The sequence below is a fragment of the Macaca fascicularis genome, chromosome 7 (assembly GCF_037993035.2).
Source record: "Macaca fascicularis isolate 582-1 chromosome 7, T2T-MFA8v1.1".
In the NCBI taxonomy this organism is placed as follows: domain Eukaryota; kingdom Metazoa; phylum Chordata; class Mammalia; order Primates; family Cercopithecidae; genus Macaca; species Macaca fascicularis.
Genome location: NC_088381.1, coordinates 138,909,317 through 138,925,380, shown reverse-complemented (window position 1 = coordinate 138,925,380; position 16,064 = coordinate 138,909,317). Strand labels below are relative to the sequence as shown.

The 16,064-nt window shown below is 36.7% G+C and overlaps 1 protein-coding gene across 16 annotated transcripts in view; it reads right to left on the bottom strand.

Annotated features, from left to right (window-relative positions):
- The window catches only part of PCNX1 (pecanex 1), a 210,766-nt gene that overhangs the window by 68,088 nt on the left and 126,614 nt on the right, over positions 1–16,064 (bottom strand). For 15 of the 16 annotated variants that reach the window (XR_012415913.1, XR_012415914.1, XM_005561665.4 and 12 more), the window contains 4 exons: positions 9,632–9,741; positions 9,125–9,230; positions 7,149–7,241; positions 207–357 (listed from right to left, as the gene is read on the bottom strand). Coding sequence is in view for 14 of the 16 variants with exons in the window: in XM_005561665.4 (XP_005561722.1) it covers positions 207–357; positions 7,149–7,241; positions 9,125–9,230; positions 9,632–9,741 (460 nt within the window). In the remaining 2 variants the exon portion in view is untranslated. Of the gene's footprint in view, positions 1–206; positions 358–822; positions 1,008–7,148; positions 7,242–9,124; positions 9,231–9,631; positions 9,742–16,064 lie in introns of those variants that run through there. The other variant, XM_073997661.1, reaches the window with a different exon arrangement.

Sequence of the window (16,064 nt, the reverse complement as noted above, 5' to 3'; positions counted from 1 at the left end):
AAAATTGGCATTGTAACACTGACACTCATATTTCAGCTAAATTAATGCATCCTGCAAGAGATTAGATTCATTAACAGCTTCAAACTTAAGCAAAAAAACACAAGCCAAATGTTCCGTGATGATATTCATTTAACTCAGTCATCTATCAATATAGCAAAGGGAAAAACTCGGAATATTAAAAAGAAAAGTGCTAATGAAATACTTACTTCGAACTTCATACTGATTATACTCGAGTGTCTTTAGCAGAGGATGAGAGAAACAGTGCCATGGTAGCTGTTTTCTAACTTGAGGCAGCACATAATGGGTTACAAAACCCACAAAGCCAACCAATGTATACAACACATACTTGAGGGCAGGCTAAAGAAAATAATAATAAAAGTGATAAAATTAGGAGTGATTCTGAGACTTACCGTAGAAATTCTAATTTGTCAGTTCAGTTTTCCATCTGATAATGGACAATGTCCATTTTAGAATATAAGAACTAAACATTTTTCTACGGTTAACATTTCTAAATTATGTAGTTTGTTCTAATCAGCCTTGAAAGTTAGTGACTATTCATGTATCACAGATATTTTGAAATGTGTTAACTACTTTCTCTGGTGTCTTACACTATTGTATAACGAGAGAGTGGCCTAAGGTGTATTGCCTATTACATGAATGTTCTACGAGATGTTCAGAGCAATGTATTAAATTGTTTTTAGTAGCAGAGATGATGGGGTAAGGCGGGGTCCACCCGGAGCAGTTGGCTGCGTGCACTGGTTCACAGTACATGGCTTAGCACACGGCTGTATACCTGTCCCCTGGCATAGAGACCCAGGTGCCCTGCGGCCGCTGGCTTTGGTCACTGTGGTAATGTCATCTATAACCATCACTGACCTGTTCATCACAGCCAGCAAGAGCCCAGCCCAGTCTCTCCACTGCTACCCCTCATGCTTCGCAGCAGGGTCATCTGTTCCTTCCTGGATTGCATCACCAATTACAACAAGGCCTAAAAGCTTGATGCATACCTGTACAAGTGCACAGGACAGAGACCATTTGTGACTATGAAGGTTGTGGCAAGGCCTTCAACAGGGATTGCCATCTGAGTTGCCATATCCTGATTCATACTGGAGAAAAGTCATTTGTTAGAAAGACGTATGCATCTTAAAACTTTTCTTCCCTGCTACCACCAATAGCCAAGTATGCTGACTGGAGACTCATGGACCAGCCTGCCCAGACCCAACACCACAGGCACCCATGTATGCCGATCCATGGGCCAAGGACTAGTACACCTGACCCACTGCAGCCACTACTGGCGTCTGAGGACTAGCCAGCCTAGCATCTGTATCCCCGGCAATGCCTCACCACAGCCTCTATGAACAAATGCAGCCTGAGTCACTGAGGAATTCACAGACATGACTAACGCCGATTATGGCCAAAGAAATCATATGGAGAGTACGCTACCATGCACAACCAGAATCAAAGACAAAGCATCCTGTCCAACCAACACTATACATATATCTAAAGGAAACAAGTCTTTCTCTCCAAACGCCAATCCATACAATTGGAAAAACTGTTATATCAGATGTATCAATGTAAGGACACAAGAAACATGAAAAAGCAAGAAAATGTAACACCTCCAAAGGAACATAATAATTTTCCAGTAATAGATACCAAAGAAAAGGAAATCTATGAAATGTCTGAAAAAGAATTCAAAATAATGATATGAAGGAAACTCAGTGAGATACGAGAGAACACATAAGAGTAATACAAAGAAATCAGGAAAACAATTCATGATCTAAATGAGAAACTCAACAAAGAGATATATCATAAAAGGGAACCAAACAGAAATTCTGGAACTCAAGAATTCAACAAATGAAATAAAAAATATAAGCAAGAGCTTCAACAATAGATTAGATCTAGCAGAAGAAAGAATTTCTAAACTTTAAGATGGATCTTAAAAAAAAAAAAACGGAAGGAAGGAAGGAAAGAAGGAAAAAAAAAGCTCACATGATATATATGACACTGCAAAAATGACCAAATATTTGAATTTTGGAGTTTCTAGAAGAAATGAGCAAAGGCATAGAAAGCCTATTTAAGGAAATAATAGCTGAACACTTCCCAAGTCTTAGACATCTAGATACAGGAAACACAAAGTTCTCAAATACAATTCACCCAGTAAGGTCTTTTCCAAGGCACATTATAGTCAAACTGTCAAAAGTCAAAGACCAAAAGAGAATTCTGAAAACAGCAAGAGAAAAGGGTTAAGTTATATACAAGGAAACCCCCATTAGACTAACATCTAATTTCTCAGTAGAAACCTCACAAGCCAGAAGAAAATGAGGTAACACATTCAAAGTGCTGAAAGAAAAAACTCTCAGCTAAAAATACTATACCAAGAAAAGCTTTAGCCTTCAAAAATGAAGGAGAAATAACATCTTTAGCAAAAAGCAAAGACTAAGAGAATTTATTACCACTAGACTGGCTCTACCAGAAATTAATGAGTCCTATAATTAGAAGCAGAAGGATGATATCTACAATCATGAAAACACATGAAAGGATAAAAACATTGGTAAAGAAGATAAACGAATGATTTTTTTTAAAAAAAGTCAAATGTTATTACTACAAAAAACCAATCAAATTGGAGAGTAAATAATAAAAGAGGAAGAAAGGAACAAAGGATATATAAAACATTCAGAAAACAATGAACAAAATGATGGGAGTATGCCTTCACCTAGCAAAAAACCTTGAATGTAAATGGCTTAAATTCCCCAGCTAAAAGATATAGATTGTCCAGATGTGTATACTGATATCAACATAAATAAATAAAAATATAGTCTGCTTGAATTTTTTTTTAAAAAACAGTCAAATTATATGCTGCCTATATGAAACTAATTTCCCCTGTAGACACACACATAGATTGAGAGAAGACATTTAAAAATATATTCCAGACAAACAGAAACTAAAAGCATACTGGCAGAGCTATACTTGTCTTAGGCAAAATAAACTGCAAGTCAAAAGACATGAAAAGAGACAAAGAAGGCCATTATAATAATAATAAAGGTATTGGCCGGATACAGTGGCTCATGTCTGTAATCCCAGCACTTTGGGAGGCCACGGCAGGTGGATCACGAGGTCAGGAGATCGAGACCATCCTGGCTAACACGGTGAAACCTCGTCTCTACTAAAAATACAAAAAATTAGCTGGGCGCAGTGGCAGGCACCCGTAGTCCCAGCTACTCAGGAGGCTGAGGCAGAATGGCGTGAACCCGGGAGGCGGAGCTTGCAGTGAGCTGAGATCGCACCACTGCACTCCAGCCTGGGTGACAAAGTAAGACTCTGTCTCAAAAAAATAAATAAGTAACAAAGGGATCAATTCAGAAAAGGGTATAACAACTATAAAGACATATGCACCCTACACCTGAGCACCCAGATACATAAGGCAAATATTATTAAAGCTAATGAGATAGACCCCAATAGAATAATAGTTGGGAATATCAACGCCTCAATTTCAACATTGCACAGAGCACCTAGACAGAAAATCAACAAAGAAATATCAGACTTAGTCTGCACTATAGAACAAACAGACCTAGCAGACATTTATGTCATCCAATAGCTGCAGAATACACATTGTCCTCATTAACACATGGGACATTCTCCAAGACAGACTATATGTTATGCAACGAAACAAGTCTCAGCAAATTTTTAAAAATTGAAATTATATGAAGTATCTTCTCAGACCATTATGAAATAAAACTAAAAATAAGTAACAAGAGGAACTTTGGAAACTGTACAATTAAACAGATATTAAACAATGTGCTCCTGAATGAAAACTGGGTCAACAAAAAAACTGAAAATAAAATTTAAAAATTTCCAATACAAATGAAAATACAACATACTAAAACCTATGGAATATAGCAAAAGCAAATGCTAAAGGAAAGAGTATAGTATAGTATAGTATAGTATAGTATAGTATAGTATAATATGGTACAGTATAGTAAAGAATATAGGCAATAAATGCCTCCATCAAAAAAGTAGAAAGACTTCAAACAACCTCATGATGTATCTCCAGGAACTAGGACCTAAGAAAGGTAAGAGCAGAAATAAATTAAATTAAAATGAAGAAACAATACAAAAGATCAAGGAACCAAAAAGTTGGCTTTTTGAAAAGATAAATGAAATTGACATACCTTTAGCCAGAAAAAGAAAGACCCAAATAAATAAAATCAGAGATGAAAAAGGAGATATTACAACTAATAGTGCAAAAATTCAGAGTATCATTAGTGGCTACTATGAGCAACTATATGCGAATAAATTGGAAAATCTAGAGAAAATGGATTAAGTCCTAGACACATACAACCTAACAAGATTGAACAATGAAGAAATCCAAAAGCTAAACAGACCAATAACAAGTAAAAAGATAGCAGCCATAACAAAAAGTCACCCAGTAAAGAAAAGTCCAGGACCAGATGGCTTCACTGCTGAACTCTTCCACTGTTGGTGGAAATATAAATTAGTAAAACCACTATGGAGAACAGTTTGGAAGTTCCTGAGAAAACTAAAAATAGAGTTACCGTATTATCCAGCAATCCCAATGCTGGATATATACTCAAAAGAAAGGAAATCAATTTTATTGAAGGGATATCTGTACTCAATGTTTGTTGCAGCACTGTTCATATCAGCCAAGATTTGGAGGCAACCTAAGTGTCCATCAACAGATGAATGAATGGATAAAGAAAATGGGGTACATATACACAATGGAGTACTACTCAGCCATAAAAAAAGAATGAGATTCTGTCATTTGCTATACCATGGATGGAACTGGAGGTCATTATGTTAAGTGAAATAAGCCTGGTACAGAAAGACAAACTTCACATGTTTTCACTTATTTGTGGAAGCTAAAAATTAAAACAAATGAACTCATGGAAATAGAAAGTGGAAGGAGGGATGGTTATCAGAGACTGGGAAGGGTAGTAGGGGTGGTGGGGGGAGACAGTGATGGTTAATAGGTACAAAAAGTAGAAGAAAGAATGAATAAGATCTAGTACTTGATAGCACAACAGGGTAACTACAGCCAATAATCATTTAATTGTACATTAAAAATAACTAAGAGTAATAACTGGATCATAACACGAAGGACAAATGCTTGAGGGGATGAATACCCCATTTACCATGTGATTACTACACATTGCATGACTGTATCAAAGTATCTCATGTACCCCATAAAAATATACACCCATTCTGAAAAAAATGAACAATGTCTAGAGAAATAATGGCCAAAATTTTCCAAATTTAATAAAAACTATAAACCACAGATTCAATAAACCCCAAGCACAAAGACATGAAGAAAACTATGTGAATGTACATCATAATCAAATTTCTAAAAACTAGTGATAAAAAGATAATCTTCAAGCAGTAGAGAAAAAGTTATCTACATAGGAATAAATTCAGTCAGAAGCAATAAAAGGGAGAAGACAGTGGAACAACATCTTCATGTACTAGAAGAGAAAAAACCTGTCGTCTTAGAATTTTATACCCAATGAAGTATCTTTCAATACCAATAGTGAAATAAGGACTTATTCAGAGCTACAAAAGCTAAGGAAAGTTGCAGATTTTCACTACAAGAAATGTCCCAGGACAGCAAGAAAGGGGGATTTTAAACTGGAGAGGAAGCCGGGTGCAGTGGCTCATGCCTGTAGTCCTAGCACTTTGGAGCCAAGGCGGGAGGATCACTTGAGCTCAGGAGTTCCAGACCAGCCTGGGAAACATAGTGAGACTTCGTCCCTAAGTAAAAAAGAAATGTCCTAGGAAATCTTTCAAGCAGGAGGAAAAATGACACCAAATGGAAACATGGATATGCACAAAATAATGCAGGGCACTAAATATGATAATTACATGCCCTACAGATGAAAGAAATAGTCCTTGATGAGCTGTACTTAAGGAACAACACCTAAGAAGCCTTACCCATACCTGAACCTGATTTAGATTATAACGTTCTAGACTTCCAACTATACTGGAATGAGACTTTTGGGGGATATAGGAGAGGGTATGTGCACTTTGCATTTAGAAGGGATGTTGATCATGGTGGTCTACTGATGGACTGCGGTAGTCAGCTTCTGAAGTGGTTCCCATGATCCTTGCCTCTTGCTTTTATACTTGAGTATATTCTCTTCTCACAATGTACCAAGGTTAGTCTATGTGCACAACAGAATATGGAAGAAATGGTGGCATGTCATTTCCAATACCAGGTTATAAAACAGTACAGCTCCTGTCTTGGGCTTTCTCTCTCAAGGATCACTTGCTCTGGGGGAAACAACTGCCATTTTATGAGTACAGTTAGGTAGCCTATGGTGAGGACCACATGGAGGGGAACTGAGGTCTCCAGCCAATAATCAGAAGGAACTGAGGCCTATAAACAGTGAACCTCAGATGATTGTAGCATCATGAAAGATCCAGAGCTAGAATCATCCAGCAAAGCCACTCCCAGATTCATAACCCAGAGAAATCATGAGAAAATAAGTATTTGTTGATAATAAAAAAAAAAGTCATGTATTTCAGCACTATGGACAAACATTAAAATCTAATCAGAAATTAGTCCAAACAAAGTTATAAGTCATGTGCTGCTTAACAACAGGATACATCATGAGAAATGTGTGGCTAGGAAATGTCATCATCGTGCAAACATCAGAGTGTACTTACACAGACAAGACACTGAGGCTATGTGGTAGAGCCTATTGCTCTTAAGCTACAAAAATGTACAGCATGTTACTGTACTGAATACTGTAGGTGACTGTAACACAATGGCAAATATTTGTGTATCTAAACATACACAGGCTGGGTGCAGTAGCTCACAGCTGTAATTCTAGTACTTTGGGAAACTGAGACAGGAGAATTGCTTGAGCTCAGGAGTTTGAGACCAGCTTGGGCAACACAACAAGACTCAGTTTTTACAAAAAACAACAACAACAACAAATTATTTAAATTAGCCTGGTGTGGTGGCGCACATCTGTAGTCCTAGCTACTTGGGAGGCTGAGTGGGAGGATCGCTTGAGCCCAGGGGTTCAAGGTTACAATGAACTGTGATCACAACAATGCACTCCAGCCTGGGTGACTGAGTGAAACCCTGTCTCAAACAAACAAATAAATAGAAGGAGAAAATGATTCCTTACCTGCAATACTGTGAAGACTGTGCTTACATGAATAGCAAAATATAGCACACCAATTACAATGCATACTACCAGGTCAGACTGTAATCGCTCACTCTGTAGGGAAAAAAAGAATTATTAAACAATTACATAAAAATTTTTAAAATCTTTTACCTTTATTCCCCATTGGCACAGTTTAAGAATTAACTTTTTGCCAGGCTAGCTCAGTCAGTATTAAAGAAAAAAAAAAGAATTTTTCATTGATACTTTCACACTTCTAGATTCATTCTCTCTCTCTCTCTCTCTCTCTCTCTCTCTCTCTCTCTCCTCTCTCTCTAAGATGGAGTGCAGTGGGACAATCTCGGCTCACTGCAACCTCTACCTCCTGGGTTCAAGCGATTCTCCTGCTTCAGTCTCCCAAGCAGCTAGGACTATAGGCACACACCACCACGCCCCACCATACCTGAGTAATTTTTTGTATTTTTAGTAGAGACAGGGTTTCACCATGTTGGCCAGGCTGATCTCTAACTCCTGACCTCAAGTGACACGCCCATCTTGGCCTCCCAAAGCGCTGGGATTACAGGTGTGAGCCACCACACCTGGCCACACTTCTAGATTTCTTACACATATTAACCACAAAAAATCTTATTTTCTTCCTCAATTTCCTCATATTTTGGCTTTGACACTGTAATACTAAAGAATTGAACAACTTACCTAATTCTGCATGCCGTATAACATATTGCAATAAAGTCTTTTAGAATGAAGATTTTATTCCCCCATTGGTCTGTAAGTTTTACTTTTACATATGGGGAAAGGAGATAAGGTACCTTAAGGTACTGTAATTTTTCATTTAGAGCACTAATGCTCTACTCATATATGTTTGTTTTTGAGACAGGGTCTCACTATGTTGCCCTGGCTGAAGCGCAGTGTCTATTCACTGGTACAGTCATTGCACACTAGAGCTCAGAACCCCTGAGTTGAGGGGATCCTCCAGCCTTAGTATATCCTTTGGATAACTTATACTTTCATTGGTCTTTTGACATGTGAAAACTGTTATGCTTAAGTCCATTTTACTTATTAGATTTTGGTTCTATCAGTGGTTATAGAAAAATCAGAAACCTCTTGATATCTTTGGTCATCAACAGACCTCTTAGATTTATGCTTATAAGCCAGATTCAGAATATCCTACTATACTTAACATGAAACATTCTCTGTCCACATGGAAACCGAAGTTAGAAAAAAGTCATTCTAACATCTTGATATAGTTTTGTATTTCTAAAGTTTCTGAAAGAATATGTGAACAGGTCAAGTGCACTGAAAGTAAATGTGTCTAATTCAACATCTATATAAATTCAGTCTTTTGCAAAGGAAAATGACCTAAAACTGAGAAAAAAGATTTTGTTTTATTCCACAAATAGATATGAATTTACAGAAATCATTTTTCAAATAATTACTAAAAGAATACAAGCAACATTATAATTCATGAAATTAGAAAATTTTAAAAACTACTGCATTTACTTAAGTACATTAGTACAGATTATTGTTCTCTCCTTCAGCCTAGAATACACACACAGTTTTAAGACTGGCCTTAAGAAATAAAACAACCTAAAAAACTAATAAATGACTTACAAAGGCCATTTTTTTCAACAAGACGAACAACAACAACAAAATGAATCTAATTTGTGTTAATGCTGATCTTTCAGATCCTAGTCTAAATCGAATAGGAATAAAAATTCTATGGCCAATGAAATGACTTAATTTCATCTGACCTAAAAATAAAATGCTTAGTATTCTGTTCTATGCACAAACCAAGTCTGAGGAATGAGCATTTCTTACATTTTAATATTTGGAATAAAGACAACAATGTACAACTAATCCTATAAATTATAATTATACATTTTTCTCCAATTACTAATGACTTTCAAAAAGTGTTCCTCATATAACATGATCAACTGTCTAAGATTTAAGTCTTTTAGGTGATTCTAAATGTTAAAACTTACAACAGAATTTCTAAGTTTTTCAGGCAGTGGATCTTTTACTTCAGATAGAGGGTCTTCTGGATTTTTCTCTTCCGTTTTTGGAAAAATCTTGGATTGCACTAAAGAGCTTTATGTGAAAAAAAAAAAGAAAAAAATAATAGAAAATACACATATAATCTGAAAATCAGTGATTCAAATGGGCAATGAAGTTTATGATAGAAAACCAAATGATTCGAGTATATTTAATCATTACCAAATGAGAAATTCTAAAATGTTTAGGATACTATAAATAAGCATACAGTGAAAATATTTTTATTAAAACATAGTTTCAATAATTGGGAAGGAAAACACTAATATTCCCAGCCAACCTGATTAGAATAACCCAAAGTTAATATATTTTGAAACTTATTATAGATTAGGCCAAAGCACTTTGGAAAGGCATTGGAAAAAAGAGATCTTGAAAGTTATTTGAAAAAAACACCAACTTACTTAAATTTCTTTAGTTCAGTAACAATTGGGTTCACTTACAAAAGTACAGACGGATCACTGCTTTGTCGGCTGAGATGGTAAGACACTGCCACTAATAAACCACAAAAAATGGAGAAAAGTACTGGAATATGCTGGCCATCCCAAGAATCCTGTAGAAAAACAAATTTAACAGAATAATATGCTTCTAATTTACAATACTTCACATAATCCTTTTGTGTCAGTATTTTGGAAAAAGACAATGAACTTAAATTCAACAAAAGTTTTTAGCCATGTTATTAATTGCATTTTATTCCAGAAAAATTTAGATTTATTACTTTCTGATAAGCTAGAATCTGGCCACTAGATGTCTTTGGTACTAAAGCTACAGATTTTTTTCAGGGGGAGAGCACTAATGCTCTACTCATATATGAGGAATAATTTGCTTTTGATGAATATGGCTATCAATTCTTTCACATTTTAAATGCTATTAAGTTTGCAGTAAACTGTGTTCCTTTTGGAAGAATAAGATATCTTGGTATAGTAAATTTTATATACAATAATAGAGTAGGAAAAGACAACACATGATACATTAGGCAAAAGAAAAGGCTGACATTTGGTGTGTTACTCTCTTGATGCCTTTGCCCATGTAATGAACTACTATGTCCTCCACAGCACTGAGCAGGCATTCAGTAACTGTTTTCTGAAAGAATGACTACATATACCCAGAAGGAAATACTACAAAGGCTATCTTCCAAGGCCAACCACACATGTGGTCACTCCATGTGAGCTCTGCTCATTGTAGCATCTCTGGAGTCTATCAGCATGATACCTGGCAGAGAGTGGGCAATACGCTAACTGGAACAGGTTACAGTTCTTAAGTATGTCCTGTGTACGTAGACACTATTCTAATCCTTCATTGTTCTCTGGAGATTCGGAAAGGAAACATGGTAAGAGTGGGGACCCAAATGGCAGTTTTTAATACAACTTGCCTTTTTCCCACTTAAAAGCAGACTTGGAAATTGTTTCACATCATAACGCAGACATTTTTTTTTAATGGCTACATCAAAACCTTATCATCATATTGAACACTGTGTAGAGCTGCATCCTTAGATCTTTATTTCCCAAATAATTTTTACAGTAACCTTGAAAATATATACTATTACCCCCAATTTATAGATGAGAAAACTAAGGCACAGAAGAGGGTTTAAGTAATTTATCCAGTTAAGCAGTAGAGCCAGAAAGTGAACTCTTGATATGTTTGAATATACTGAAAAGAAAGTTAAACAATATCTTAAGAGCTTGAGAATGAAAGGGAGATAAATACATACAAAAGCAAAGTATAGCAGAAAACAAAAGATATGAAGGAAGAGCATTTACACAGTGATAATAAAGTAAACACAGGTATACAAGGGAGACAAGAGAGGCTACATGTGCAGTGCAAGCTGGGGTGAGAGAAAGTAAGTCAAGCCTCTGGGAGACCCTCTCTTGAGCAACCCACTTTCTCAGCATGAGAAAACTCTCTCTCTCTTTCTCTTCTTCTTTGTCTACTAATCTTTCCACTCCTAAACCCACTCCTTGTGTGTGTCCGTGTCTTGAATTCTTTCTTGGCGCGAGACAATGAACCACAGTGCCTAGAAAGAGCCATGAAGTTTGCCTTTGAGGAGTTCCGCCTGTGGTACCAGTTTGCTCTGTCCCTGATGGCTGCTGGAAAATCTGCTCGTGCTGTGAAGGTGCTGAAAGAGTGACTCTACCCAAAGCCAGACAATGCCACCATCCCTCTCCTCACTGCCAAGCTATACATGGGCTCCCTGCACTGGCTGGAAGAGGCTGAAAAGTTTCCCAAAAGTGTCATTGATGTGAGAGAGAAAACATCAGAGTTCAAGGCCAAAGGCCACTTAGGTCTGGGGCTCATGTACAGACATGAGCAGGACCTGCTGACGGTGAGAGACGTCCTACCCACAGAGCTGTTGAGCTGCAGAGCTGGGCTGCCTAAGTCTATACTGCAGGATTACCACAGTCCCCTTCTGTCTCAGGAGGTGGTTGAAGTTGGGGCATTCTTGTGTGCTGTCCTGTGGAGCCCTAGGTGCTGCTGTCCTCTTTGTTTGGTCTGATGGGAGAATGTGAGGGCAGGCAGAAAGGTCCTGTGCCAGGGCTTCTGGACCTTGTTTTCAGGTGCATTATGCTGTTGGTGCACTGGGCACCTCGCTGGGCTTTGAGGGATGACTAGCCCACTCAGCCTTGCACCTGCACCTGTCCCAGCACTTGGACCCCAGGCCAAGGGATGTTGGATTTGACGTATAAGAATATAGACAAGTCAGGGACAGACACTTCCAAGGAGCTTCCCTTGACTGGTCAGGAAATGTCCCTTCTCCATTGGCACGTTTTAATTCGCAGATATGTACATGTGCAGTGTAGCAACTCACCAGACACCCAGGGCTCTTGGGTGCAGTGATTTTGGATGTGCTTAGAGTTCTGGTGGAAGGGCTTTTGGCTAAGAAAAAAGTCTTGTATACTTCGTGAAGTTTTCAGTGATGTTTGCAGAAAGTTTAAATTAACAACCTTTTTCTGAACTGTTACTGCTCCTTAATTATGTTGTTAAATATAACACAAATGTAAAAAAAAGAAATCTCAGAAACAAATGGATAACTTAATGAATTTGAATTAGTATAAGGTAAAATATTCTTATAACCATCGCCTTGCTCAGGACCTCATTTATGATGATGAGGGAAGGAATACGGGAGACAAAAGCCATAAATTCCTGGACATAAGCAGGGAATTTGGCTTTGAGCTACTTAATGGCCAAGGGAATTTTAAAAATAACACTGGTTATATGGGGAAAAAACAAAAAGCCAAAACCAAAATGCATGCTAGATTTCTTAGGAAAACAAACAAGAATTGGCTGTCATCAAGATTTAAAAGAAACATCTTGACTGAGTCTTTACAGAAGGGACGCTGAACAAAGCATTGAAGGACATCAACATGACAGCCCCATGATAAAGGGACCACCGTTTTCTCACACACACTCTTGGAAGATGCCTCCGTGCAAATGACAGGCATAATACTGAAAGGAAATGTGGGCAAGGAAACCCTACAGGCGGTCAGACAGCCTGGTCCAAACATGCAGCTCTTGGATGGTTTAACCTAATCTAGGGATGTAAACTAGAATACTCTGAGGAATAAATGGAACACATGCATTCTAAACTAGCTTCTAAAAAAAAAAGAAAGAAAGTCAAGCCTCCAACTTTCATACAAGGCAGTCCACAGGTTCTGCTGAAGATGTCAGAAAATACAAGAAGCAGAAATGAAAGGTAGATCTATAGAGGTAAATGCCAAAAAGAATCACTTAAAAATAGTAAGTCTGAGGAACGTAAAATGGGTTAGGAGATTGCTGTTCTTGCTGTAAGTCTTGTAAAACTATTTGACACTGTGATATATGAATGTACAACTTTGATAAAAATTAAAACTAAAAAAAAAAAAAAAAAAAAAAGATGTCCAGCACAGCCACTTTGGAAAACTGTTAATTCCATTTCTAGGTATTTACCCAAAAGAAATGAATACACATGTCCACAAAAAGACTTGCACAATGATGTTTACAGCAGGCTTATTCATAACATTCCTCAACTAGAAACAACTCAAATGAGCATCTCTAAGACAGTAGGTAAACTGTGATACAGTCATACAATGTGGGTAAGAAGGAATTAAAACTAAATGGAATACTTATCTACAATAAAAAGAAACAAACTTCTGATACACACAACTTGGATGAATCTCAACAGTATCACACTGAACAATTAAGTCAGATACGAAAGAATACATATGGTACGATTTCATTTATATTAAGTTCAAGAACTGCAAACCTAGTGTATAGTGAAAGATAACAACAGTGAGGATTAGGAGAGACAGGACAAAATACGAGGAAATTTTCTGAGGTAATGCAACTATTTTATATCTTGATAAGCGCATGATTACACAGGTGTATGCATTTGTCAAAACTTATCAGATTGTGTACTTCAGATATTTGGATTTCACTATATGTAAATTTTGCCTCAACTAAAACGAGTATTTAAGAAACAAAAAAAAAAACAAAAGATGCCTGTTTTCATTTGACAAATACTTGACACTACTTACTACTCTCAGATAAAAGAACATTCTTAAGTTTATCTCAAAATGACTTGTTTATTTTATTTAGATTAAAAATTCAGAAATATGTATTGAAAGCAATTCATGAACACCACCTGTTGTCTGCCTCCCTGCTAATTCGTATGTTGAAATCTCAATGCCCTGTGTGATGGTACTAGGAAGTTGCACCTTTGGGAGGTCATAAGGTCCTGATGGTAGAGCCCTCATGACCAGGATCACTGTCTGTAGAAAAGGAACCCCAGAGGGCAAGTCCTGTTTCTGCCACTGAGAATATAATAAGTTAGTGTCTGCAACTGGGAAGAAAGACCTCACCAGAACCTGACCATCCAGTACCCTGATCTCAGACTTCCAAGCCCCGGAACTGTGAGTAATAATTTTCTATTGTTTATAAGCCACCGTCTATGGTACTTTGTTAAAGCAGCCTGAACTGAGACACATCCTTAACTTACAAATTATATATAAACACACAGACAGTTAACTACTACTCTGTTGAATCACTAACTAGAAGAATCAAAAGCAAACCAAAACCTAGATGCCTTTAAGTTCTTAATGGATTCTGATTCATAAGTGAAAGAAAGGACATAAACTATGAAAAACAAAACTGCCCAGGGAAATTGGCCTAGGTCAAAAGGTAGATCTGCTTCACCCACTGTAGTGGACCTTGACTTCCTTCAAGGTCTAAATGTTTTTATTTCATTACATAACAGCCTAAATATCTTAAAAATATGAAAACATCAAGAACATTTAAACTTTATTAATAGGATGTACTAGGATGGTTTTAAAGAAAAATTTTTAGCTTTTAATGAACTATGCATCATACTAAAACGTTTAAGAAAAAAAGAGTAAATACAAGGAAAGCAGATGTCACATAGATGTAAAAGCCTGTATTTGTGAACAGATTAAAAATAAATAAATTATTCCTAAAGGCATGCAATAAAGTCTCCAAATAACTCTAACTATCCAGAAGTAACCACTGTTTTCAAATTCTTGTATATTCTTCCATTATTATTCTATGTAACTACAAACTTTCATGTGGGCTTTTAAAAAAGCACAAAGGAAACACTGATTTTTTTTTTTTTTTTTTTTGGCCTATTACTCTCCCTTAAAAAAAAAAATAGTATGTCTTAAAGATCACTTCACATTAGCATGTAAAAATGTATTTTATTTTTTTTCATGACCAGTCACAAATGACAGATATTAGGTTATTACCAGCTTCTGCTGTTACAAAAACTGCTTTAATGAAATCCTTGTACAGGCATACCTCGGAGACATTGTTGGTCCAGGTCACCTCAATAAAGCAAGCTGCAGTAAAATGAGTAACACAAAATTTTTGGTTTCCCAAAAGTTATGGTTACACTATATTGTAGTCTATTAAATGTGCAATAATGTTGTGTCTTAGAAAAAAATGCGCATACCTTAATTTTAACATTAATACTTTAATGTTAAAAAATGCTAAGGATCATCTGAGCCTTCAGTGAGGTGTAATCTTTCTACTTGTAGAGGGTCTTGCCTCGATGTTGATGGATGCTGACTGTTCAGTGTGGTAATTACTGAAGGCTTGGGTGGCTGTGGCAATTTCTTAAAATAAGACAATAATGAAGTGTGCTGCACTGATTGACTCTTTGTTTCATGAAGAATTCCTCTGTAGCATGCGATGCTGTTTAATAGCATTTTACCCACAGTAATTATTTCTTTCAATATTGGAGTCAACCCTCTAAAATCCTGCTGCTGCTTTATCAGCTAAATTTATGTACCATTCTAAATCCTTTGTTGTCATTTTAACGATGTTCAAAGCATCTTCACCAGGAGTCAATTCTATCTTAAGAAACCCCTTTCTTTGTTCATCCATAAGAAGCAACTTCTCATCCGTTCTAGTTTTATGTGCTTTCGGTAATTCACTCCTATATATTCAAGCTACACTTCTAATTCTCGTTCCCTTGCTATTTCTATCACATCTGCAGTTACTTCCTCCACTGAAGTATTGAATCCCTCAAAGTCATCCACAAAGTTTGGAAACAACTTTTTCCAAACTTGTGTTAATATTGATATTTTGATCTCTTCCCATTAATCCTGAATATTCATAATGACTTCTAGAATGGTGAATCTTTTCTAGAAGGTTCTCAATTTACTTTGCCCAGATTCATCAGAAGAATTACCATCTATGACAGATACGGGCCTTACAAAATGTATTTCTTAAATAGACTTGTTAGTTGAAATTACTTCTTACTGCACGGGCTACAAAATGCCCGTTTGTGTTAGCAAGCATGAAAACAACATGAATCTCCTGTACACCTCCATCAGAGCTCTCAAGTGACGAGCTGCATTGTCAATGAACAGGAATATTTTGAAAGAA